Raw genomic sequence first — 26,009 nt, 5'->3', positions numbered from 1 at the left:
CTACAAATTACCTATATCTATAAATAAAATATTTAAATTATTTATTTAAAAGAAATCTATAAGAAAATATTTTTAATATCTTGATTCATGAAGTGAAGTCAATGAAGAAAAATAATAGTCATAGAATTGGCTTTCATATTGAAATCAAATGAAGAGAATCTTCTTTTCAGATATTCCTAAATCAAAATGTATATATTGTGTGAAAACACAAGGATGACTTATACTCAATTATATGTGAATGAAGTGATAAGAAAACTTAGCTGTCATTCCTTCTCCAAAGGTTGCTTTTTGCATTCTATATCTCATACCCATTTTATTCAACTTAAATTCCAGCTTGATTCTGCTCCTTATAAGAGAAAAAATGAGGATTGGTTGTTGACTCACTATAGTGTTGTTATCAATTTGAGGCTTGAATTTTAGTAGGTAAAGTTTGATCCTTTTTTTTTTCCCCTTTCTTGCTTTTGGAATTCTCAGTTATATTTACTGTAGTTGCTCTTTTCAGATGATGATGGAGGAGCCTAGAATGGTGTTTATGTGTCTGCTGATTCTTGCAACCTTTCAACAAGTAGTAGTGTCAGATGAGCATCAACCACTCTCTAAAGTTGCCATTCATAATATAATATCTGAGCTTGATCAAAATGCTTATGTCAAAGCCAACCCTAGTGTCCTTGGCTTGAAGGTATAATACCCTTTGAATCCACAACCTATTCGAAAATTATATTTTTTCAATGCATATCTTATGTTTGCTTAAAGTTCTAGCTGAGTCAGTATCTGCCTTTTTATCTTGCTTGTGATGAAATACAAGGTTTGGTGCAAGAAATTGATGAAGTCTACTTTTTTTTTTTTTTTTTTAGGGACAAAATACAGAATGGGTTACACTGCAGTACTATAATCCAAAACCAACAATGGATGACTGGATTGGAGTATTTTCTCCGGCAAATTTCAGGTAGGTTTGTACATCATGGTATCTAGCAACATACATAATCATATCTTACATGATTCAAGAGCTTAGTTACATTAACTGGAATTCTCTTTTCTTGCACAATTTCCAGTGCTTCTACCTGCCCTGCAGAAAATCAATTTACCAGTCCTCCATTGTTCTGTTCTTCTGCACCTATCAAGGTTTGCACAGAAACCTTATCCATTTTTTAGCCTAAAGAAGACTTAAAAGATGTTTAACAATAACTTTTTTTCTTTCCTTTTTTATTTTATTTTATTTTTTATTTTTCCAGTATCAGTATGCAAATTTCTCCAGTCCCAATTATAAGAAATCAGGAAAAGGTTACTTGAAGCTTCAGTTGATTAATCAAAGATCAGATTTCTCATTTGCTCTTTTCACAGGTGGCTTGACAAATGTATTCTCCTAAACTCTACTATATTTTTTGTTTATTTGTTTTAATAAGATTAGTCAATTTTATCAAACTCGAAAGTTTGCCTAAACTTGTGGAGCCTAAGTAAACTTGAATCATGAAACTCAAATTGTAAACTTGCAAGTGTTTATGAGTTAACTCTAGAGTTGGATATCTTTGAATTAGTTCTTATTTGAAACAAGCTTACATACACCATGTTGAGTTCTACTGCAAATTCTATTGAGAAACAAGCCAAGAATGTAGTTTTTCTCCATGTATTCCATGTTTATATTTCTATAGTTCTTGGTTAATTTGATTTTATTTCATGCGGTTTATATTTGTCACTATACTTTTACTTATTTCAAGCAATTGTATGTATAAATTCTATGCCTGAAGATCTTGTTCTGAACTTTATATTTCTTCCTTTCCTTTTGGAACAGCCAAAGCTTGTTACAGTATCGAACAAAGTATCATTCAGCAATCCAAATGCTCCAGTATATCCACGATTAGCACAAGGGAAAACATGGGATAAAGTAAGTTTAAACTCCTTCATATTAAATCTCAAAAGTCATCTTCTTTTTCCAACTTGTGATACTATTCTTATGGAATATCTTATTGCAACTTGAAACGTCTCTTTTGAATAAATATATCAGCAAATGGGCCAATCTATGTGTGTGACATTCAAAATATCTTAGATTGTCAAAAGCTTACTTATGTTTTGAAGTTTTAACACATTCTTTACACAGATGACAGTAACATGGACTAGTGGATATGGGATTAATGAAGCTGAGGCTTTTGTTGAATGGGGACCAAAAGGAGGGAAACTCATCCAATCTCCTGCCGGGACACTGACTTTTGACCGCAATACCATGTGCGGTATGCAAATCTTTTGGTTGTGATTTTTACCTGTATTTTGACACTAGAGAGTTAGAAAATGGGTATTTTGGTCGACAAAACTGTGTTCATCATCAATAACATGGTTCACTGCAATAAGTATTATAATATTTCCCATTTTAAAAGAATGTTTAGAAATTACTAATGATTGTTAACATAAAATGATTGATAAAATTTAAAGCAAAATGATTGTTTTTCATCTATACATATAGGTGCACCTGCAAGGACTGTTGGATGGCGTGACCCTGGGTTCATACACACCGGCTTTCTGAAGGAGTTGTGGCCTAACAAAGTGTATGTCATGTCTTGTATGAGCGTAATGAAATTGCTTGAATGAGAATTGATCTTATTGACTTGCAGTGTTTCAGTTGTTGACTAAACAAAACCAAGCTAATCAAATGTTTCTTTTATGGGAATAAGTTTTAAGTTACAGGAGAAATAGGATTACATGATGGGATTGGATATGATAGTATTTCTTTAAAATTGATGCTATACATAATACAACAAAAAATTATTTTCCTACTAGGTGGGTTTAGCTATATGTATAAATAACTCTACTGTTTTCTGTGAACAAAAATTATCAGAAAGACCATTATGATTTTGATACTTAATGATAGAATTCTCTTGGTTGGCCTTTGCCTATGTTAGTCTATCAAGTTATCCTCCATAAATATTCTCTTTAGTGTGTCTGTAATATCTTTATTATGATCTTGTCCATTCATCCATTGCAGCAGGTTGCTTGTGCTCTATACTTAGTACTTTTGCACTATACTAAAGCATTATTATTATTATTATTAGCAAAAATTTAGTATGAATGATCCACACTTGCAGGTACATATACAAGCTTGGGCATAAATTGTTTAATGGTACAATAATTTGGAGTGAACAATATCAGTTTAAGTCACCGCCTTTTCCTGGCCAAAACTCCGTGCAACGTGTAGTCATATTTGGTGATATGGGCAAGGTAATTTTCTTTAATTCTAGTTTCTAACCATGTTCTGAAAATAAAATATGAAGTTATGAACAAATGTATATTACATATTTGCGTTAAGATTCGGATTGATATTATCTCTTGTACCACTTCTCTCTCCACTATTTCATCCAAAGAAAACAATTATATAGGGATGATTTACACTTCTTTGGCTGATTTTGTCAGAGTAGTGAAAGTAAGAATAATTGGCACTGTCAATATAATACAGCAAGAAAAGATATCATCAGTCTTGCTTGATATTTGTATTATTATTACATAAACTTCTAATTTGATTACACCACAAGCAGGCTGAAGCTGATGGCTCCAATGAGTACAACAATTTCCAACCTGGCTCACTCAACACTACTAAGCAAATTATTCAAGACTTAAAGGACATAGATATTGTCTTCCACATTGGTGATCTATGCTATGCTAATGGATACCTTTCACAATGGGACCAGTTTACTGCACAGATTGAGCCAATTGCCTCAGCTGTACCTTATATGACGGCAAGGTAAGGTTTGTCATTATCGTGAGTAGGTTGCATCCTTTATCTTCTACACTTCTCATTGATCTTAGTTTCTTCTACTTTGTTCCTTTAGTGGAAACCATGAGCGCGACTGGCCGGGATCTGGATCGTTTTATGGGAGCATGGATTCAGGTGGTGAATGCGGTGTGCTTGCTCAGAGCATGTTTTATGTACCCGCTGAGAACCGTGAAAAATTCTGGTAAATATATCCGAAAAAGAAATGATGAATCTTCTTTAGAGATCCTCCTACTTACTAAATGAATGAAGAATTTAATGTCTTTTAAGATTTCAAGACATGAACAGTATCTACAATTTACTTCATTTAGTATTTCAGAGAATGTTTAGGACGATTTCTAGGATGCCAGATCATTACTTTGTCTCAACTTTTTCATATATCATACTCAGGATGATTGTGGTAGGTTGTTGATTCACTCCTAACTGTTTTTTAGATATAGGTGTGTAGCAACTTTAGTTAAAATATCAAATTACCATAGCCATGTATTGCGTCAAATAAAACTTAATTATCCTTCTCCAAGTCAAGTATCTGAATCAGAATTGTTCATAGACATAAAAAATTATGCCAGCTCCTTGAAGATTGCATTTCTTTGCCAGGTACTCCATAGACTACGGCATGTTCAGATTTTGCATAGCTCACACAGAACTTGATTGGAGAAAAGGGACAGAGCAATATGAGTTCATTGAGAAGTGCCTATCCACTGTTGACAGACAGAAACAGCCATGGCTGATATTTCTTGCACATAGGGTACTTGGTTATTCTTCTGCCGGGTTCTATGCAGCCGAAGGCTCGTTTGAAGAACCAATGGGGAGGGAAGACCTTCAAGTTCTATGGCAAAAGTATAAGGTTGATATAGCCTTCTATGGCCATGTCCATAACTATGAAAGAACATGCCCAATATACCAGGTATTCCATTAATTTCATAGATTCGTAATGTCACTTTGTTCAATTAGTTCTGATTCGCAAGGATTCACCTTGTCCTTTGAGGCATGTTTGGTAACTTTCTATCTCAAAACAGATACAAAAAGACTTTTAAAATGAAATTTGTTCAACTTTCTATTCACTCAAAAATTAAGGCGATATATTTTTTTTATTTAACTCTTGCTTCAGAATATCTGCACCAACAAAGAGAAAAACAATTACATAGGCAACTTGAATGGGACAATACATGTAGTAGTTGGAGGAGGAGGAGCATCCCTTGCTGAGTTTGCTCCCATTAACACGAAATGGAGCATCTTCAAAGACCATGACTTCGGATTTGTGAAACTCACAGCATTTGACCATTCAAACCTGTTGTTTGAGTACAAGAAGAGCAGTGATGGCCAAGTTTACGATTCTTTTAAGATATCAAGGGATTATAGAGATATCTTGGCTTGTAATGTTGATGGTTGTTCACCTACAACACTGGCATCTTGATCTAAATATCTAAATCCAAAGAAAGATGTTTATTTGCTTTCTTTCTTTTTTCCACTTCAATAGTGTTCAATAAAATTCTCATGTTGATGTTACCCCATCTTGATATGAACTGTAATTATGTAAACAACGTAGAGCATATATATAAGTGGTATATATCTCTAATGTTGCTGTTCTAGTGTCTAACAAAGAGAAATATTATACAGTTATTAGAATTTATTGTTTTTTATCATAATTTTTAGCTATTGATCAAATTTATTTAGTCTAGTAATTTAACAACATATTTTAGTCTATATTTTTAAATATTAATAATTAATTACTGGCCAAAAATAATAAATTCTTATGGACATCTAGTATTTTTTGTCGAACAAATTTTCATGTCATTCACATGGTTTTTTCAATCAAGTTTATGAGTTCATATCATTATGGTATAATGAAATATAACATTGTGCCACCTTAATATGCATATTTTGATCCTGATGGACACCCACGTTAAGCTTAATCTTATAATCTCAACATTCAAATTATAATTGTTGTAAAATTTCGAAAATAATGTTTTTTAAGAAGAAATTAAAGAAGTTGAAAAATATGAGAGCCGTGATCGAGACCTTGCCCTATGACTAGGAGCTTTTGTTTCATAATAATTTGAGAATGTTACATCAATATTTTGTAAAAATTAAAATTTTTAGAAATAAAAAATATGTTTCTAAAATTTAAGATTTAATTATATTTTTTAATATTAACTGAGGAATATGATATTTCTGAAACAATAATATATAGATAAAAGTAAAACACCGCGTTTTTTAATTTTCCCCAGAGCTTTCAAGTTTCAAGTTCAAAGCTTTGAGTGCAAGTGCAACTCAACTTCTCTCTCTATCTCTGTTCTCTCACACACACAGGTAGCTCCTAATTTCTGAAGAAGGAATATGCAGGTACGAACCTTCAATCTCACATCTTCCTAATTTCTTCAAAACCCTAATTTTTCTCTTCAGCTTTCGATGCTTTTGTTCTCTTCTTAAGTTCATGCTCTCAAACAAATGCAAAGATTTGTTTTTTCTCCCCTTATTTTCAAGCTCTATGTAAATAAATTAGAATCAAGTTCTTGTAAATTTCATTTCGAAATTAATTTCTGAAGTCTACGTTCGATGATTCCTTTTTCAATTTTTGGGGGATTTTATGCAGGCAAGTGATAGGTTTAACATCAATTCCCAACTTGAGCATCTCCAAGCTAAATATGTTGGAACTGGGCATGCCGATTTGAACAGATTGTGAGATTTCTTTGTTCAGGGGGAAAAAGTCTCTTTTTTTTTGGTATTTATTTATTTATTTATTTATTGTTCGAATGTGCAGTGAGTGGGCGGTGAATATTCAGCGTGATAGCTATGCTTCATATATTGGGCACTACCCTTTGCTTGCATACTTTGCTATTGCTGAAAATGAATCCATTGGAAGAGAACGCTACACCTTTATGCAGGTTATACTTTGAGATCTTTTTCTTTTTATTTTTTCTATTTCAGTCACCTTATTAATTGCAAGATTCAATTATTATTATTTTGCCATTCCTTTTGATATATAGATTGTAGATTATAGTATGCTTGTGTTCCTGTATCTGCAATTTGGCTTGTTAAATCTATTGTCCTGTTTGATGATCAAGTTCTTATTTCTTGATGTATGCATGAGTGTTGTTTTAGTCAGATATGTCGTGGCCAGACAGGTTTTGAATAGGGCTGATGAGAAGTTATAGTTGTTACTGCTATATACATTTTGTTCTGATGGATATGAAGAATATCATACTACTTAATTCTTATTTTGGTAAAATATTATCTATTCTTGCTTTTTCATGGGAGTATTAGCCCCGCTCCCGACAAGCGACACTTTTCGCACTCTAGGTTCTTCCATTTGTGCTGCACATGGTCGTGGCCATTGTTTAACAATAGGTCTCTAGTTATGACTTCTAAGGATTATATGTTTGTGTTACTTGCTTTATATTTTGTTTTTATTTCATATTGGTTAGAACTTGGAAATTGGTTTCTCAAATCTACAGTTCATAGGTGTTTATTGTGAAGCTACTAGTTTCTTCTCTCTTTGGTAATCTTCTTGATATGTAGAACTATATCGTAAACTTGATGTTAGAAGAAGTTGAAATGATTGAGTTGTGAGGTGAGAATGGACATCTAGATGGGGGATGAGATGGAATACATCTAGTTTTCATTTCTTAAAAAGTTAGATCGTAAGAATATATATAAAGTTAGGATCTTGAATCACACACTGTATGCCTCCAAAAGGCTGTGCCAAGCAATTTGGGAAAGTTGGCACTTGGAATTTCAATTGCATATTTATTATTTTAGTGTATGTTTAATTAGGCATATTTTATGCTTATTGTTACTATATAGTATGAGAGCTGGGTGTGCGAATTTTTCATGTGTGCTACATATTGTAGATGTAGAAGTTCTTGCTCGTTTTATTGATGAATTCACTTTGTGTGCAGAAAATGCTTCTACCCTGTGGTCTCCCTCCGGAAAGAGAAGAAGATTGAGAATTTCCGTCTGGGGTACAAAGGGGAAAGGGCTAATCACAAAGTTTGTAGCCTTTGATAAATCATTGTACTGTTATTCTGATTGAAAACGTATGGTTGTTGTTAGAGGTTACTGAATCATCTTCCTCTTTCTTGTAGATCCTTAAGATTTAGTTAAATGCAAGCTAATATTGGCTCTTGAGAGGTTGAGTTTAGCTTTTTTTTTTTTGTTTGGCTTAAAGGATGGTCTTTATAAATTGTATGAGCTTGTGTATGCGTTTGGCATGAGAAAAGAAAAGGAATACTTATAAGACATAGGAGAATAGTAGAATCTAGAAGGCAAAGTGCAATAGGCACTTTTTTTAATTTAAATATGAGTTTAGATTCCCAAAGATTTCGATTTTAGATTAATTAGTTCTATAAAAAAAATTAATTAGGTCATTTATAATAATAAATGGTGAACGTGTATGTCCTTTTACCAATAGATAGTACAAAATGAAATAGGGTTTCTTATGTATTTTGTTATCTATACTGGTGTGTGTTTTATTGCTGCCATATGAACATAGAAACAAGGTAGTTTTGGATAGGAAAGTATTTATTATCTTTTTAGTTTTCATCTAATATTTATTAACTTTTTTTTATTTATTACAAATTTTACAAAAACAGGTGAAGTTTTACTTCAAAAGTTATTATCTATATGACGATTTTTTAATAATAGACGCATTACAATAGTTAACGGTATATATAAACATTACCGTTAACTGTTTGTTATCGTGGAGAACAAAATTAGTATTTTTTTTTCTTTACAAACTAATTAATCGAAATTGAAATTTTTAAAGACCTAATTGTCAATTTATTTTTAAATAAAAATTTTTTAATTCTCAATTTGGATTAAAAATTATTGTATTTTTGCATATTATCATGGAGTAGCTAGCAAAATAAATGACAAATATTTTATACATATTTTTTGCATATTTATGCATTAGCTAAAGATAGACAACTCTAATGCTTTTATATTATTATTTCTTATACTTCTATACAAGTAGATGATGTTAGTGCACTGAATTTTTTCGAGTAACGTTGAGGTTGAAGTTGAGCAAGCCTTAGTTCAAATTTTTAATTTTAATATCATCATTTTTTGGCTTGGTATTATCTTGCACAGATTCAGCTACCTAAAAAGCTTCAGTATGACACTGACATTGACATTGGCATATCTTGACAATGTGTACAAGTTTACACAATTTGAAAAGAAAATTAAATATAACATTATTAATAAAATACATGCAGCAATTCAAGTTTAGAATTTCACTAAAGTTAAAGAAAACTCTATCTATTGTCAATGCTTACTAGTATTTTTCACTAGGCAGTTAACTTCTAATCATGATCACCAATTTATTCATATTTAAGACCAAGAAATTTTCTTTAAATCTGAGTTAGTTGTGTAGTTAGTATGTTTTTGCTCATAGTTAGTATGTTTTACAAATTGTTGAGCTTAAATTTTGACTTAGAATATTTATTATCTCCAATATTATCCAAAAATTTCTTAATTTGTTAGTATAACAACTAAGTTCTAGATACATAAATAAGATGAAAATGAAACAATTAATAGATAAGAATAAAGACTCGTTTGATGATGAGTTGAATAGGATTTTATTAAGATAAGAGTGAAGTCTCGTTTGATGATATGAGCTGAATAAGATTCTATTAAACTCAAAATAAAATAATTAGGCTAATAATAGAAGCATATACTATATGATAATTGATTGTTTGGGTATTTTCTTATGTTAAAAAATTTTTTATTTTTTGAATTTTGAAAACAAAATTATCAAATTATAATCTATTATAGATATCAGACAAAGTATAAAATTATACAAATTTCATGACTGTTTTTTAATTTGGATAAAGATTATCAATACAAAAAAAAAAAAAAACAAAACACAACAAAATACAGAATATGAGATTAAAAATTTTAAATTTCCTTAACATAACAAAGGACATAAGAGACCTTTCAAAACATTAGCTGAATTCTGCTTTGGTTTCTAGTTGAGTGTCTATTTCAATTTGTAACAGCAAATTACTTATTTTTTACAATAGCAAAATAAAATTACAATGCAGTATATATAGATCTTTGATGATACTTTTTTTTATTTATCATAGACAAATAAGTAAACATAGATATTTTCATTCAATTTAAACAAATAATAAAGCACAAAATCTATTAAATTCTATAACAAAAAAAAGTTAATAATTTTGGCAAAAATTACATAATACACCTAAAAAATAGATTTATGGAGAATTCAGAAACGAAAAAGAACTTATTAGAAGAGTCCCAACAATAATAAAAACAGAACAAAACTACCTAAGTATAACAAAAATATCTGTGCACAAAAAGATGAAGTTAATAAAAACGAAAATATACCAAAAAAAGAGAAAGAAAAAATTCCGGAATAATGAAAAAGTGTTTGTTATACTGCCTAAAAAGTATTGTCTAACGACTAAAATAGGTAAAATAATTAATTTTAAATTTAAAAGTATAAAAGTTAAAAACTTTTAAATATTTTAAAATTACTATAAAATGTAATTTAGGCAAAAGTTAGACACCAAACAAAAGACACCATAAAATTGACCTAATGAAAATGTTAAAAGAGGAGAAATTAAAAAACAAAGAACATGATGAAAAAAATCATAGAATAATTTTATCTTTTTAAATCTTATTTGTTAATTCTTCTTTAATAAAATATATCTATTTAATTTTTTTAATAATTTTAATATGATTGATCCCTTTTGATAATTAAAATTTCTTAACGGTCCTTCACACTAATTTTCCCAAAGATAAAAAGAATCTGTGAGAAAAACAGTGAGTCGAGTCTCAAGACATTTGAGCTTAGGAAAAAGAAACCAGAGATAAAGCTTTGTTCTTTAGAATTTAGACCATGGCTTTCACTACTGCTACGTGTCTTGCACCTTTCTTCCCTCCTCCTCCTTCTTTTTCTTCTTCTTCTTCGTTCCCATCGTTGCGTTCGTTATGCTTCTTCACAAGTGGCACCACACCCAGAAGCAACCAACGTTTCTCGTTTCCTTCTGCAAACGAAAAGTTCGCAACTTTACCACGTTCATCCCCTAATAGGCTCACCACCCGCTTTTCTGAGTACAAATTCCCCGACCCTATTCCAGAATTTGCAGATGCCGTGAGCTTTTTCCCTTCCACTCTTTTGGGCTCGCTCAGTTTATTTTAATGGTAAATTCACTTCTTTTGTACCTGTTTTGGTTTGTGTTTGTTTCAGGAGACAGAGAAGTTCAGAAATCACCTTCTGCAGAAGCTTTCAAAGCCTTCAAAGAAAGACACGTATGGAGAATCGGTTGAAGAAGTTGTGGGAGTATGCACCGAGGTATATTTTCCTCCTTCATGCCCCCCCCATTTTACTTTTCTCTAGCTAACATGGTTCCTCACAAGATTTTTATTGATGGATATTTTGCTCTTTTGTTTGTGTTAAGTGCCGAGTTCTGTTTGTGTATATGGTCCATGTTGCAATAGCTTAGTATTAGTATTGTGAAAGATCCCATTTTTGAAGGTTCTCCTATCCTTGACTATGGTGAAGATAGGCAGTGTTTGGCAGCTGGGCAGGACAAAAATCCAGAGACGGAAATTTGTATGTGTCTTGTCTCGGCTACCATAAACAGCCTTAGGGAATAGGAATAAGATTAAGGGTTCTGTTTTGTGTAAATAACTACATATGGGGTGTGAGACATGAGGTATGAGTCGGCCCCGGTATGTTCACATGATCTGTTTCATAAGGTTAATGATTAATTGATGGTGGAAACTCAGGTGCAGTCGACTTCAGGTGAAGTTGATAACTGAGAGTCGTTAGATGATTTGATTAATTTGACTAAATTTTCATCTAGCGACTCTCAGCTATCAACATCACGTGAAGTCGACTGCACCTGAGTTTTCACTTTAATTGAGTATAGCATATCACTCTGATTTTTCAGCATGCCAAACTTGTGACCCTGCTTTGTGGCATTTCTGGTTTCCTTTTTCTTTTTTTCTTCCTTCTTACCCCCCTTCATTCATTGATGAGTGCTGTGACCTCTGCATGTGAAGTAAGGTCTAAGGGAACATGTTGAATTTTGAAGTCAATTTTTTAATGCTTATGTTGGAGTCTTTTTTATGTTTATTTAGTCTGTGGAATTTCTGAATGTTATTTTTCCACTGGTGAGTGATGAGTGATGAGAGGTATATATTCAGGTTGACATGTGTACTGAGGTCGTAAGGAACTAATGAATTTAGAAGTGATTTGGAATGCCTGGTTAGATAAATCAATGTTTAGTAGTTTACTTTGTGGCATTTCTGTTTTTTTCTTTTCTTCACTGATGAGTGATGAGAGGGCTATACTTTTAGGACAATCGAGCCCCTAAAAGTTGACTACACGAGGATATTTTAACTACCAGGAAAAAGGAACAGATGAAGGAGCAGATGAAGTTTTATCCGTTTTTATGTCAAATGTTTCCATTTTCCATGTTATTTGTCCTTGGAATTAGGAAGTGTTGATAATAACTTGAATGCCTTTCATATTTGATTGTCACACAACATTGCAAATGCTAACTTGATGCACTCTTTATGTTCATTGGCATGACATGAATCTGATAAGTGTTTGATTCGTTAAGGTAGTTCATTCTTGTGGATCTTCATTGTGTATCAGTGCTTTTATTCTTGTGCTCGAGTTAATTAGTGATATATGATATAGTAAATGAAAGCTGTGACTTATGCAATAACACATTGAATGATTGAGTTGAACAGATTTTTAGCACGTTCTTACATTCTGAGTATGGAGGTCCGGGGACTCTCTTGGTCGTTCCATTCATTGACATGGCTGATGCCGTAAGCGAACGGGGGCTGCCGGGTGGACCACAAGCTGCACGTGCCGCTGTAAAATGGGCCCAAAGTAATGTTGACAAAGACTGGAGGGAATGGAATGGCGGTGATAGCAACTAAGAGGGTACCTCTTCATGTATGTTAATCAATTACTTAGTTCTCTAACAACTGAGTTTGAGATGCTTATGTTGTAGGAGCTAAATAAGCAGTTTTGATATTTTATTTTTCTCCCAGACTCAAGATGGACCTCAAAAAACAAGACAGCAGATAGTATTTGTGGAATGATTGTAGGGAAATTCTATGCAAGAGGGCATGAAGCTTTTGATATATCTATTAGGAAATATATTACTTTTGACCAGGAAAAAAAATATCGCTAGAAGAAGGGCTTGAACCTTCGACCTTGTGGTTAACAGCCACACGCTCTAACCAACTGAGCTACTCCAGCTATATATGCAAAAATAATATTTTTTATTTTTTAAATTCTAGATCAGGCAGAGTTATTCCCATAGAGATAGATATACTTTGATCAACTGTACTACTACGCCACCATGGAAATAGAAGTGTTTCAAGATTACTTTGCCCGCCCAAAACAAAGTTCGTAAAACCCATTTTAGCTTGAGAATTGGGATCCGTTATTAATTTAACAATAATAATATTATTCGGATATCAAATATTTTTTATATTCATATTAAAAATTGTTATTATTAATTAATTATGTATTTAGATTTTTTTAATTAACAAAGTTGTTACGATGGGTAACCGGAGATTAATAAGATGGATGGCTTTGGTTGGCCCAATCGTCCGTGGATGGTGGCTTCCGAGCTAGTTTGCACGTTGGAGCCTCCTTCCGACTTGTGCTCGTGAGTGAATGGGGGGTGGTACCTGCAAAGACACTCCGATGCCTAAGTTAGCAAGGGTGTGAGCAGGTCTAGAGAGTATTGGGCTTAGAGATACCTGAGGGGTGTCAGTGTATTTGTAGTGGTGAGCCAATAACCACCGTTGGAGTAGTGCCATATTTTTAGGGTGTTAACCGTCCCATTATCTTAGGGAGGTTAAGATATGGCTTGATTAAAGTAGTTAGAGAGATTTTAGGGGCAGTTACTCATTTGAATGAGTGCTTATCTGCCAACTATTCTCTGTCCCGACTTTTTGGGAGTAAGTCGGGTTTGACACCGACTTCTAAGTGTGAAGGTTGGTGTTTAGTAAGGCTCAATCCTCTGGATTAGGCCTTTTATTTGGACCTGGGCCTTTATTATTGGGCCAGGGTAGGAACAGTGCCCCTACTTGAGCCCAAGATCTTTATAGGACTTGGGTTCGAGTATTTTACTCGGGATCGTAGTCGACTTGTTGGAGGACCGACGTGATTTTCTGAAACCGACGTGACTTTCCGTGTCTCTTCGGTTCTGACGGTTACGTCTAATCAAGCGTCGTGTCCGTTAGGGATGTGCGTAGACTTTGGTAACGGTGCATTCTCATTAATGACTGCCCCGCTTTTACCATTATACCCCTTAGTATGTTTATAAATACTTTCCCTCTCTTTCATTTTTTCGTTTCTGCAATTTTTCAAATTTCTTCTTGCTTTGTTCGTGCTTCATTCTTGCATTCGGAGACCTCTGCTTCTTTCAACCTTCGGTTTCGGATAAAGGTTAGCGTTTTACTTTTATGACATGCTTTGTGATTGCATGCTTTTATTTTCTTTGGAGAGGGAGAAGTGACGTTGTAGGCTGTCGTATCCCCTTAGGGACTCTCGTTTTTGATTCTTTTTCCTTTTTCCTTTGTAGGTTTTCGTCGTGTTTTTAGAAAATGTCTTCTGTAGAGGCTCTTTCTCAATGGGTTGATGTCACAGTCCTAGGAGAGGAACCTTTGGTTGATACGGAGTTTATTACTCATCTTCGTACTCACCACAGGATTTGTGTTTCTGAGGATGACGAGCCGAAGTATGAGTTGGTAGTCCCGGGTCCAGAAGACCGGGTTTGCTTTGGGAGGGCCAATGAGGCGTCTTCTCATTTCTTCTTTATGTATGAATGTATGATCACCCGTCTGGGTGTCTTTCTTCCTTTTTCGGATTTTGAAATGTCTGTTTTGCACCACTGTCGAGTTGCCCCTACCCAACTTCACCCCAACTTTTGGGGTTTTCTGAAAATTTATCAATTTATTAGTCAAGCTTTGGACTTCCCAACTTCTTTGAGGATTTTCTTTTTTCTTTTCCACATGACTAAGCCCTTTAGTGGGCTAAACAACAAACAGCAATGGGTGTCCTTCCGAGCCATACAAGGTCGGAGGATTTTCACCCTTTTTGACGAATCCTTCCATGACTTCAAAAATTATTTTTTCAAAGTGCAAGCTGTAGAGGGTCACCACCCCTTTTTTCTGGATGATAACTCTTCTCTTCGCTTTCCCTTATATTGGCTGGAGGCCTCCCCTTGTGAGAAATATGGTCTGGATGACCTGGATGAAGTAGAGGCTGCCATTGCGGGGTTCCTCCGAGAAGTGTGGGGGAGGGCCCCATATTTGGATACTAAGAAGTTTCTCCAAGGGTCTCCGACCTTTGTCCAGGCGCAGTGATGAGCGGATAATTTGTACCCTTTTTGGCATTATTTTTAGTATGTTTTTAGTAGTTTTAGTTGAGTTCTTAGTATATTTTTATTAGTTTTTAGCTAAAATTCACTTTTCTGGACTTTACTATGAGTTTGTGTGTTTTTTTGTGATTTCAGGTATTTTCTGGCTGAAATTGAGGGACCTGAGCAAAAATCTGATTCAGAGACTAAAAAGGACTGCAGATGCTGTTGGATTCTGACCTCCCTGCACTCGAAGTGGATTTTTTGGAGCTACAGAAGCCCAATTGGCGCGCTCTCAACGGCGTTGGAAAGTAGACATCCTGGGCTTTCCAGCAATATATGATAGTCCATACTTTGCCCAAGATTTGATGGCCCAAACCGGCGTTCAAAGTCACCCTCAGGAATCCCAACGTTAAACGCTGGAACTGGCACCCAAATGGGAGTTAAACGCCCAAACTGGCATAAAAGCTGGCGTTTAACTCCAAGAAGAGTCTCTACACGAAAATGCTTCATTGCTCAGCCCAAGCACACACCAAGTGGGTCCGGAAGTGGATTTTTATGTCATTTACTCATCTCTGTACACCCTAGGCTACTAGTTTTCTATAAGTAGGACCTTTTACTATTGTATTGAGATACCTGGGTAGCTATCTTTGTGTTTTATGCTATCTTAGATCATTGGGAGGCTGGCCATTCGGCCATGCCTAGACCTTATGCTTATGTATTTTCAACGGTGGAGTTTCTACACACCATAGATTAAGGTGTGGAGCTCTGCTGTACCTCGAGTATTAATGCAATTACTATTGTTCTTCCATTCAATTCCGCTTGTTCTTGTTCTAAGATATCACTTGTTCTTCAACTTGATGAATGTGATGATCCGTGACACTCATCATCATTCTCACTTATGAACAAGGTGACTGACAACCACTTTTGTTCTACAAGCAACCAAGGCTCTAGTGAATATCTCTTGGATTCCTGATTGCACGATGCATGGTTGATCGCCTGACAACCGAGTGCTCGCCTGACAAACGAGCCAACCATTCCGTGAGATCAGAGTCTTCGTGGTATAGGCGAGAACTGATGGCAGCATTCAAGAGAATCCGGAAGGTCTAACCTTGTCTGTGGTATTCTGAGTAGGATTCAATGATTGAATGACTGTGACGTGCTTCAAACTCCTAGCAGGCGGGGCGTTAGTGACAGACGCAAAAGAATCGATGGATTCTATTCCGGCCTGACCGAGAACCGACAGCTGAATTCCGCGTGCTGTGACAGAGCATTTGCAATCGTTTTCACTGAGAGGATGGGAGGTAGCCATTGACAACGGTGAAACCCTACACAAGCTTGCCATGGAAAGGAATAAGAAGGATTGGATGAAGACAGTAGGAAAGCAGAGAGACGGAAGGGAAGGCATCTTCATGCGCTTATCTGAAGTTCCTACTAATGAATTACATAAGTATCTCTATCTTTATCTTTTATGTTATTTTCGTTCATCACCATATCCATTTGAGTCTGCCTGACTAAGATTTACAAGATGACCATAGCTTGCTTCATACTAACAATCTCCGTGGGATCGACCCTTACTCGCGTAAGGTTTATTACTTGGACGACCCAGTGCACTTGCTGGTTAGTTGTGCGAAGTTGTGTAATGCCATGGAATTGAGCTACCAAGTTTTTGGAGTTCATGACCGGGGATTATGAGAGTTGTAAAAAAGTATTGTTCACAATTTCGCGCACCAAGTTTTTGGCGCCGTTGCCGGGGATTGTTCAAGTTTTGAGCAAGCTCTTTGTCCGGTAACATCAGTGCCAAAATCCGGCAACAGCACCAAGTTTTTGGCGCCGTTGCCGGGGATTGTTCAGTTTGGACAACTGACGGTTCATCTTGTTGCTTAGATTAGGTATTTTTTTTTCGAAATTCTTGAAGATGAATTCTAGAGTTTCATGATGATTTGTTGAAGTCTGGCTGGCTGAGAAGCCATGTCTAATCTCATTGGACCGAGGTTTCAACTTATCATCACAAGAGCTTGTTGATTTTTATCAATCTTGCTTTTGGAGCAGTGATCTGCTAAGGCTTGGCTGGCCTTTGGCCATGTCTAGTGTTTTGGACCGAAGCTTTCTTTGAAAGCTTGGCTGGTTGTGAAGCCATGTGTAATTCCTGGACCGGAGTCTTAGACTAGCATTGCACTGATTCCTGGAATTCTCATTAAGAATTTTGATACCTTTTTCCACTTAATTTTCGAAAAACACAAAAAAATCAAAAAAATCATAAAACCCAAAAATTTCTTGTTTGAGTCTAGTGTCTCATCTTAAGTTTGGTGTCAATTGCATGCATTCATTCATGTGTCTTAGTGATCTTCAAGATGTTCTTGATGATTTCCGTGCTCTGATCTTTGAATTCTATTGACTTGAAGTGTTTTGTGTGTCTCATATGCATTCTCATTAGTGTCAGTAGTATACAAACTACTAAGTTTGGTGTCTTGCATGCATTGTTATTTGATTTTAGTTGCATTTTGATTATTCTTTATTATTAAAAAAATCCAAAAATATTTTTAATTTGTGTCTTTTCAAGTCAATAATACAGAGAATTGAAGATTCAGAACATACAGCAGAGGAATTGCACAGAAAAAAAGCTGGGCGTTCAAAACGCCCAGTGAAGAAGGACAGACTGGCGTTTAAACGCCAGCCAGGGTGCCTGGTTGGGCGTTTAACGCCCAAAAGGGTATAGTTTTGGGCGTTAAACGCCAGAATGTGCACCATTCTGGGCGTTTAACGCCAGGATGGCACAAGGGGGAAGATTTTGTTTTCAATTCAAATTTTTTTTAAGTTTTCAGAATCTTTTCAAAATCAAATCTTTTTCTAATCAATTTTTCAATCAAATCTTTTTCAAAATCAATTTCTTTCCATTTTTAAAGATACTTGCTATCAATTAATGATTTGATTCAACATCTCAAGTATGTTGCCTTTTCTGTTGAGAAATGTTTAATGTTTGAATCATATCTTTTCTTTATAGCCAAGTTATTAATTTCTAAAATCAAATCTTTTTAAAATTGTTTTCAAATCATATTTTCTCAATCACATTTTTTTTAAAACCAATCATATCTTCTTAACCACATCTTTTTCAAAATAGTTTTCAATCAAATCTTTTTGATTTCTAATTTCAAAATCTTTTTCAAAAATCATTTTATTTCTCTCCCACTGTCATTTTCGAAAATTAAGTAATGTTTTTCAAAAATATTTTCAAAATCTTTCACTTAATTTTCGAAAATTACTTCCCTTCTCCTCACATCCTTCTATTTATGGACTAACACTATTCCTTAATGCAAAATTCGAACTCCATCTCCTTTGATAAGTTCGAATTTTCCACTTCTGTCTTCTACTCTTCTTTTCCTCTGACACTTCAAGGAATCTCTATACTGTGACATAGAGGATTCCACATTTTCTTGTTCCCTTCTCTTTCTTATGAGCAGGAGCAAAGACAAAAGCATTCTTGTTGAGCCTGATCCTGAACCTGAAAGGACCTTGAAGAGAAAGCTAAGAGAAGCCAAAGCACAACCCTCTTCAAAAGACCTGACCGAATTCTTCAAAGAAGAAGAACACATGGCAGCCAAAAACAACAATGCCAACAATGCAAGGAAGGTGCTTGGTGACTTTACTGCACCTACTCCCGACTTCTATGGGAGAAGCATCTCTATCCCTGCCATTGGAGCAAACAACTTTGAGCTTAAGCCTCAATTAGTTTCTCTAATGCAACAGAATTGCAAGTTTCATGGACTTCCATTGGAAGATCCCCATCAGTTTTTAGCTGAATTCTTGCAAATCTGTGACACTGTCAAGACTAATGGGGTTGACCCTGAGGTCTACAGACTTATGCTATTCCCTTTTGCTGTAAGAGACAGAGCTAGAACATGGTTGGACTCTCAACCTAAAGAAAGTCTGGACTCTTGGGAAAAGCTAGTCAATGCCTTCTTGGCAAAGTTCTTTCCACCTCAAAAATTGAGTAAGCTTAGAGTGGAAGTCCAAACCTTCAGACAAAAGGATGGAGAATCCCTCTATGAAACTTGGGAAAGATACAAACAATTGATCAGAAAATGTCCATCTGACATGCTTTCTGAATGGAGCATCATAGGTATTTTCTATGATGGTCTCTCTGAACTATCCAAGATGTCTTTGGATAGCTCTGCTGGAGGATCTCTTCATTTGAAGAAGACGCCTACAGAAGCTCAAGAGCTGATTGAAATGGTTGCAAATAACCAATTCATGTACACTTCTGAAAGGAATCCTGTGAACAATGGGACTAATCAGAAGAAAGGAGTTCTTGAGATTGATGCTCTAAATGCCATTCTGGCTCAGAACAAGATATTGACTCAACAAGTCAATTTGATTTCTCAAAGCCTGTCTGGAATGCAAAATGCACCAAGCAGTACTAAGGAAGCTTCATCTGAGGAAGAAGCCTATGATCCTGAGAACCCTTCAATGGAAGAGGTGAATTACCTAGGAGAACCCTATGGAAACACCTATAATTCTTCATGGAGAAATCACCCAAATTTCTCATGGAAGGATCAACAGAGACCTCAACAAGGTTTCAACAACAATAATGTTGGAAGAAATAGGTTTAGCAATAGCAAGCCTTTTCCATCATCTTCTCAGCAACAGACAGAGAGTTCTAAGCAGAATACCTCTGACTTAGAAACCGTGGTCTCTGATCTAATCAAAACCACTCAAAGTTTCATGACTGAAACAAGGTCCTCCATTAGAAACTTGGAAGGACAAGTGGGTCAGCTGAGCAAGAAAATCACTGAACTCCCTCCTAGTACTCTCCCAAGCAATACTGAAGAAAATCCAAAAGGAGAGTGCAAAGCCATTAACATGGCCGAATTCTGGGAGGAAGAAGAGGCAGTGAACGCCATTGAGGAAGGCCTCACTGGACGTCCACTGGCCTCCAATGAGTTCCCCAATGAGGAACCATGGGAATCTGAGGCTCAAAATGAGACCATAGAGGTTCCATTGGAATTACTTCTGCCATTCATGAGCTCTGATGAGTATTCTTCCTCTGAAGAGGATGAGTATGTCACTGAAGAGCAAGTTGCTAAATACCTTGGAGCAATCATGAAGCTAAATGACAAGTTATTTGGAAATGAGACTTGGGAGAATGAACCTCCTTTGCTCACCAAAGAACTGGATGACTTGTCTAAGCAGAAACTGCCTCAAAAGAGGCAGGATCCTGGGAAGCTTTCAATACCTTGTACTATAGGCACCATGACCTTCAAGAAGGCCTTGTGTGACTTAGGGTCAAGTGTAAACCTCATGCCCCTCTCTGTAATGGAGAAGCTAGGGATCTTTGAGGTGCAAGCTGCAAAAATCTCACTAGAGATGGCAGACAACTCAAGAAAACAAGCCTATGGACTTGTAGAGGATGTTCTGGTTAAAGTTGAAGACCATTACATACCTACTGATTTCATAGTCCTAGAGACTGGGAAGTGCATGGATGAATCCATCATCCTTGGTAGACCCTTCCTAGCCACAGCAAAGGCTGTGATTGATGTTGATAGAGGAGAGTTGATCATTCAAGTGAATGAAGAATCCTTGGTGTTTAAAGCCCAAGGATATCCCTCTATCACCATGGAGAAGAAGCATGAAGAGCTTCTTTCAAAGCAGAGCCAAACAGAGCCCCTACAGTCAAACTCTAAGTTTGGTGTTGGGAGGCCACAACCAAACTCTAAGTTTGGTGTTGAACCCCCACATTCAAACTCTAAGTTTGGTGTTGGGAGGTCCCAACATGGCTCTAAGTATCTGTGAGGCTCCATGAGAGTCCTCTGTCAAGCTAATGACATTAAAGAAGCGCTTGTTGGGAGGCAACCCAATGTTTTATAATTAACTATTTTCTTTTGTTATTTTATGTCTTTTGTAGGTTGATGATCATAAGAAGTCACAAAATTAATGAAAAAAGCAAAAACAGAATGAAAAACAGGAAGAAAAACAGCACACCCTGGAGGACGCACCTACTGGCGTTTAAACGCCAGTGAGGTTAGCTGTTGGGCGTTTAACGCCCAGTCTGGCACCATTCTGGGTGTTTAACGCCAGAAAGGGGCACCAGACTGGCGTTAAACGCCAGAAAAGGGCAAGAACCTGGCGTTAAACGCCAGGAATGGGCACCAGCCCGGCGTTTAACGCCAGAAAAGGCACAAAACGTGATTTTGCATGCCATTTGGTGCAGGGATGACTTTTCCTTGACACCTCAGGATCTGTGGACCCCACAGGATCCCCACATACCCTACCACTCTCTCTCTCTTCTTCACCAATCACCTCAACACCTCTTCCCCAAAAACCCCTCACCTATCAAATCCCTTCTTTCTCTTCACCACTCACATCCATCCTTCATAAAACCCCACCTACCCCACCATTCAAATTCAAACCACTTTCCCACCCAAACCCACCCTCAAATGGCCGAACATCCCTCTCCCTCTCTCCTATATAAACCCTCCTTCACTCCTTCATTTTCACACACCTTAAACACCATCTCTCTCCCCTTGGCCGAATACAAAGCCATTCCCTTTCTCCTCATTTCTTCTTCTTCTACTCTTTTCTTTCTTCTTTTGCTCGAGGACGAGCAAACATTTTAAGTTTGGTGTGGTAAAAGCGTTGCTTTTTCGTTTTTCCATAACCATTTATGGCATCCAAGGCCGGAGAAACCTCTAGAAAGAGGAAAGGGAAGGCAAAAGCTTCCACCTCCGAGTCATGGGAGATGGAGAGATTCATCTCAAGGGTGCATCAAGACCACTTCTATGGAGTTGTGGCCTTGAAGAAGGTGATCCCCGAGGTCCCTTTTTCACTCAAAAAGGGTGAATATCCGGAGATCCGACATGAGATCCGAAGAAGAGGTTGGAAAGTCCTTACCAACCCCATTCAACAAGTCGGAATCTTGATGGTTCAAGAGTTCTATGCCAATGCATGGATCACCAAGAACCATGACCAAAGTGTGAACCCAAATCCAAAGAATTATCTTACTATGGTTCGGGGGAAATACTTGGATTTTAGTCCGGAGAATGTGAGGTTGGCGTTCAATTTGCCCATGATGCAAGGAGATGAACATCCTTACACTAGAAGGGTCAACTTTGATCAAAGGTTGGACCAAATCCTCACAGACATTTGTAAAGAGGGCGCCCAATGGAAGAGAAACTCAAGAGGGAAGCCGGTTCAACTGAGAAGGCATGACCTCAAGCCCATCACTAAGAAAAGGATGGAGCAAACAAGAGACCCCTCTCATCATGAGATCCCTGAGATGCCTCAAGGGATGCACTTTCCTCCACAAGACTATTGGGAGCAAATCAACACCTCCCTAGGAGAATTGAGTTCCAACATGGGACAACTAAGGGTGGAGCACCAAGAACATTCCATCCTCCTCCATGAAATTAGAGAAGATCAAAGAATCATGAGAGATGAGCAACAAAGACAAGGAAGATACATTGAGGAGCTCAAGCACTCCATAAGATCTTCAAGAGGAAGAACAAGCCGCCATTACTAAGGTGGACCCGTTCTTTAATCTCCTTGTTCTTTATTTTTATGTTTTTCGAAAATTATGCTTTATATTTATCCATGATTGTGTCTTATGATCATTAGTGTCTTAGTGTCTATGCCTTAAAGTTATGAATGTCCTATGAATCCATCACCTTTCTTAAATGAAAACTGTTTTTATCACAAAAGAACAAGAAGTACAGGATTTCGAATTCATCTTTAAAACTAGCTTAATTAGTTTGATGTGGTGACAATACTTTTTGTTTTCTGAATGTATGCTTAAACAGTGCATATGTCTTTTGAATTTGTTGTTCATGAATGTTAAAATTGTTGGCTCTTGAAAGAATGATGAAAAAGGAGACATGTTACTGAGGATCTGAAAAATCATAAAAATGATTCTTGAAGCAAGAAAAAGCAGTGAATACAAAAAAAAAAGAAGGAGAAAAACGAAAAAAAAAGGAGAAAAAGAAAAAGAAAGAAAAAGAAGGAAATAAAGTTGTGATCCAAGGCAAAAAGAGTGTGCTTAAGAACCCTGGACACCTCTAATTGGGGACTCTAGCAAAGCTAAGTCACAATCTGAAAAGGTTCACCCAATTATGTGTCTGTGGCATGTATGTATCCGGTGGTAATACTGGAAGGCAGAGTGCTTTGGGCCACGGCCAAGACTCAATAAGTAGCTGTGTTCAAGTGTCATCATACTTAACTAGGAGAATCAATAACACTATCTGGATTCTGAGTTCCTAAAGAAGCCAATCATTCTGAATTTCAAAGGATAAAGTGAGATGCCAAAACTGTTTGGAGGCAAAAAGCTACTAGTCCCGCTTATCTAATTTGGAGCTAAGTTTCATTGATAATTTGGAGTCTATAGTATATTCTCTTCTTTTTATCTTATTTGATTTTCAGTTGCTTGGGGACAAGCAACAATTTAAGTTTGGTGTTGTGATGAGCGGATAATTTGTACCCTTTTTGGCATTATTTTTAGTATGTTTTTAGTAGTTTTAGTTGAGTTCTTAGTATATTTTTATTAGTTTTTAGCTAAAATTCACTTTTCTGGACTTTACTATGAGTTTGTGTGTTTTTCTGTAATTTCAGGAATTTTCTGGCTGAAATTGAGGGACCTGAGCAAAAATCTGATTCAGAGACTAAAAAGGACTGCAGATGCTGTTGGATTCTGACCTCCCTGCACTCGAAGTGAATTTTCTGGAGCTACAGAAGCCCAATTGGCGCGCTCTCAACGGCGTTGGAAAGTAGACATCCTGGGCTTTCCAGCAATATATGATAGTCCATACTTTGCCCAAGATTTGATGGCCCAAACCGGCGTTCAAAGTCACCCTCAGGAATCCCAGCGTTAAACGCTGGAACTGGCACCCAAATGGGAGTTAAACGCCCAAACTGGCATAAAAGCTGGCGTTTAACTCCAAGAAGAGTCTCTACACGAAAATGCTTCATTGCTCAGCCCAAGCACACACCAAGTGGGTCCGGAAGTAGATTTTTATGTCATTTACTCATCTCTGTACACCCTAGGTGGTGGACGAAATTGTGATCAATAATATTGGCTCTTTGGTATGTACACAAAAACTATTGTGTCTCTTAGTTAAATTCACAACTCCGTTCAACTAACCAGCAAGTGTACTGGGTCGTCCAAGTAATACCTTACGTGAGTAAGGGTCGAATCCACAGAGATTGTTGGTATGAAGCAAGCTATGGTCACCTTGCAAATCTCAGTTAGGGAGATTAAAGGGTAATTGTGATTATTGGATTGTAAATAAAAGGGAATAATAAAAGGGATAGAAATACTTATGTAGATTCATTGGTAGGAATTTCAGATAAGCGGAATGGAGGTGCTGTAGAGCTCTCGGACGCCTGCTCTCCTATTCCTTCTGCTCAATCCTTCTTAATCCTTTCCATGGCAAGCTTTGTATAGGGGTTCACCATCAACTGTGGCTACTTTCATCCTCTCGGGGAAATATCCTATGCGGCTGTCACTCGCACAGCTAACCAGTCTGGAGGCATCACCCATGGCTGATGGCTACATCCCATCCTCGCAGTGAAAGCTAATGCTCACGCACTCTGTCACAGTACGGCCAATCACCGGTTGGTTCCCTCCCCTACTGGAATAGAATCCATTGATTCTTTTGCGTTGTCACTACGCCCAGCAGGTTACAGGTTTGAAGCACGTCACAGTCATTCATTACCGGAATCCTACTCGGACACCACAGACAAGGTAGACTTTCCGGATTCCCAGGATCCTACTCGGAACACCACAGACAAGGTTGGACTTTCCGGATCCTCATAAATGCCGCCATCCATCTAGCTTATACCACGAAGATTCTGTTGGGGAATCTAAGAGATACACATTCAAGCTTCTTTGCATGTAGAACGAAAGTGGTTGTCAATCACGCGCGTTCATAAGTGAGAATGATAATGAGGGTTATCTAACTCATCACATTCATCATGTTCTTGGGTACGAATGAATATCTTGGAATAAGAATAAGAGAGATTTGAATAAAAGAAAATAGAACTTCATTAATCTTTGAGGTACAGCAGAGCTCCACACCCTTAATCTATGGTGTGCAGAAACTCCACCGTTGAAAATACATAAGCAAAGGGTTCAGGCATGGCCGAATGGCCAGCCCCCTAAAACGTGATCAATGATCTCCTAAGATGAAGAATAAAACAAAACTGAGACCAAAGATGTCTAATACAATAGATAAGCGTCCTATATATACTAGACTAGCTACTAGGGTTTACATGAGTAAGTAATTGATGCATAAATCCACTTTCGGGGCCCACTTGGTGTGTGCTTGGGCTGAGCTTGATCAATCCACGTGTAGAGGCATTTCTTGGCGTCAAACTTCAGGTTATGACGTGTTTTGGGCGTTTAACTCCGAATCATGACGTTTTTCTGGCGTTTTACTCCAGACAGCAGCATGAACTTGGCGTTTAACGCCAAGTTACGTCGTCATTCTTCGAATAAAGCATGGACTATTATATATTGCTGGAAAGCCCTGGATGTCTACTTTCCAACGCCGTTGAGAGCGCGCCATTTGGAGTTCTGTAGCTCCAGAAAATCCATTTCGAGTGCAGGGAGGTCAGAATCCAACAGCATCAGCAGTCCTTTTGTCAGCCTTTTTCAGAGTTTTGCTCAAATCCCTCAATTTCAGTCAGAATTTACCTGAAATCACAGAAAAACACACAAACTCATAGTAAAGTCCAGAAATGTGAATTTAACATAAAAACTAATGAAAACATCCCTAAAAGTAGCTTAAACTTACTAAAAACTATATAAAAACAATGCCAAAAAGCGTATAAATTATCCGCTCATCACAACACCAAACTTAAATTGTTGCTTGTCCCCAAGCAACTGAAAATCAAATAGGATAAAA

The 26,009-nt window shown here is 36.7% G+C and overlaps 3 protein-coding genes and 1 non-coding gene across 6 annotated transcripts; 3 read left to right on the top strand and 1 right to left on the bottom strand.

The window, feature by feature from the left end:
- The first annotated feature begins 214 nt into the window (after window positions 1-214).
- On the top strand, window positions 215-5,378 carry LOC130970173 (probable inactive purple acid phosphatase 1). The gene is made up of 13 exons (XM_057896166.1): window positions 215-423; window positions 503-679; window positions 855-946; window positions 1,053-1,122; window positions 1,233-1,355; window positions 1,790-1,882; window positions 2,096-2,225; window positions 2,456-2,537; window positions 3,075-3,207; window positions 3,522-3,727; window positions 3,816-3,941; window positions 4,355-4,664; window positions 4,869-5,378. Exons 2-13 carry the CDS (start codon window positions 503-505, stop codon window positions 5,172-5,174), a joined length of 1,848 nt encoding a protein of 615 aa, XP_057752149.1. The 5' UTR covers window positions 215-423; the 3' UTR covers window positions 5,175-5,378.
- Window positions 5,379-5,924: 546 nt separating this feature from the next.
- Window positions 5,925-8,213, top strand: LOC130967988 (uncharacterized protein At4g14342). 2 transcript variants are annotated; one of them, XM_057893061.1, is made up of 4 exons: window positions 5,925-6,103; window positions 6,354-6,439; window positions 6,522-6,645; window positions 7,660-8,213. In XM_057893061.1, the coding sequence occupies exons 1-4, from the start codon at window positions 6,098-6,100 to the stop codon at window positions 7,705-7,707; spliced, it is 264 nt and encodes an 87-aa protein (XP_057749044.1). In that variant the 5' UTR covers window positions 5,925-6,097; the 3' UTR covers window positions 7,708-8,213. The 2 variants fall into 2 exon arrangements, with proteins under 2 accessions (XP_057749044.1, XP_057749045.1); XM_057893062.1 differs by lacking the exon at window positions 5,925-6,103 and having other exon boundaries at window positions 6,348-6,439.
- A 2,322-nt stretch (window positions 8,214-10,535) lies between these two features.
- Window positions 10,536-13,138, top strand: LOC130968031 (protein PLASTID REDOX INSENSITIVE 2, chloroplastic-like). 2 transcript variants are annotated; one of them, XM_057893111.1, is made up of 4 exons: window positions 10,536-10,874; window positions 10,971-11,075; window positions 12,485-12,695; window positions 12,794-13,138. In XM_057893111.1, the coding sequence occupies exons 1-3, from the start codon at window positions 10,620-10,622 to the stop codon at window positions 12,677-12,679; spliced, it is 555 nt and encodes a 184-aa protein (XP_057749094.1). In that variant the 5' UTR covers window positions 10,536-10,619; the 3' UTR covers window positions 12,680-12,695; window positions 12,794-13,138. The 2 variants fall into 2 exon arrangements, with proteins under 2 accessions (XP_057749094.1, XP_057749093.1); XM_057893110.1 differs by having other exon boundaries at window positions 12,485-13,138.
- TRNAN-GUU (transfer RNA asparagine (anticodon GUU)) lies at window positions 12,931-13,004 on the bottom strand. Its single transcript has one exon. It is a non-coding gene; the product is annotated as a tRNA-Asn (tRNA).
- Window positions 13,139-26,009: the final 12,871 nt, after the last annotated feature.

This window comes from Arachis stenosperma, chromosome 3, assembly GCF_014773155.1.
Source record: "Arachis stenosperma cultivar V10309 chromosome 3, arast.V10309.gnm1.PFL2, whole genome shotgun sequence".
Classification (NCBI taxonomy): Eukaryota; Viridiplantae; Streptophyta; class Magnoliopsida; order Fabales; family Fabaceae; genus Arachis; species Arachis stenosperma.
Note: the sequence above shows the minus strand (reverse complement) of the source record. Positions and strands in the feature narration are given on the sequence as shown.

Bases quoted from the DNA above. Each gene is read 5' to 3' on its own strand.
- LOC130968031 (XM_057893111.1), top strand. From the start codon at position 10,620: ATGGCTTTCACTACTGCTACGTGTCTTGCACCTTTCTTCCCTCCTCCT. The intron at 10,875-10,970 runs GTGAGCTTTTTC...TGTTTGTTTCAG, and splicing joins TTCCAGAATTTGCAGATGCC to GAGACAGAGAAGTTCAGAAA. The intron at 11,076-12,484 runs GTATATTTTCCT...TGAGTTGAACAG, and splicing joins TTGTGGGAGTATGCACCGAG to ATTTTTAGCACGTTCTTACA.
- LOC130967988 (XM_057893061.1), top strand. The intron at 6,440-6,521 runs GTGAGATTTCTT...TCGAATGTGCAG, and splicing joins CATGCCGATTTGAACAGATT to TGAGTGGGCGGTGAATATTC. The intron at 6,646-7,659 runs GTTATACTTTGA...CTTTGTGTGCAG, and splicing joins AACGCTACACCTTTATGCAG to AAAATGCTTCTACCCTGTGG.
- LOC130970173 (XM_057896166.1), top strand. From the start codon at position 503: ATGATGATGGAGGAGCCTAGAATGGTGTTTATGTGTCTGCTGATTCTT. The intron at 680-854 runs GTATAATACCCT...TTTTTTTTTTAG, and splicing joins CTAGTGTCCTTGGCTTGAAG to GGACAAAATACAGAATGGGT. The intron at 3,208-3,521 runs GTAATTTTCTTT...CACCACAAGCAG, and splicing joins TATTTGGTGATATGGGCAAG to GCTGAAGCTGATGGCTCCAA.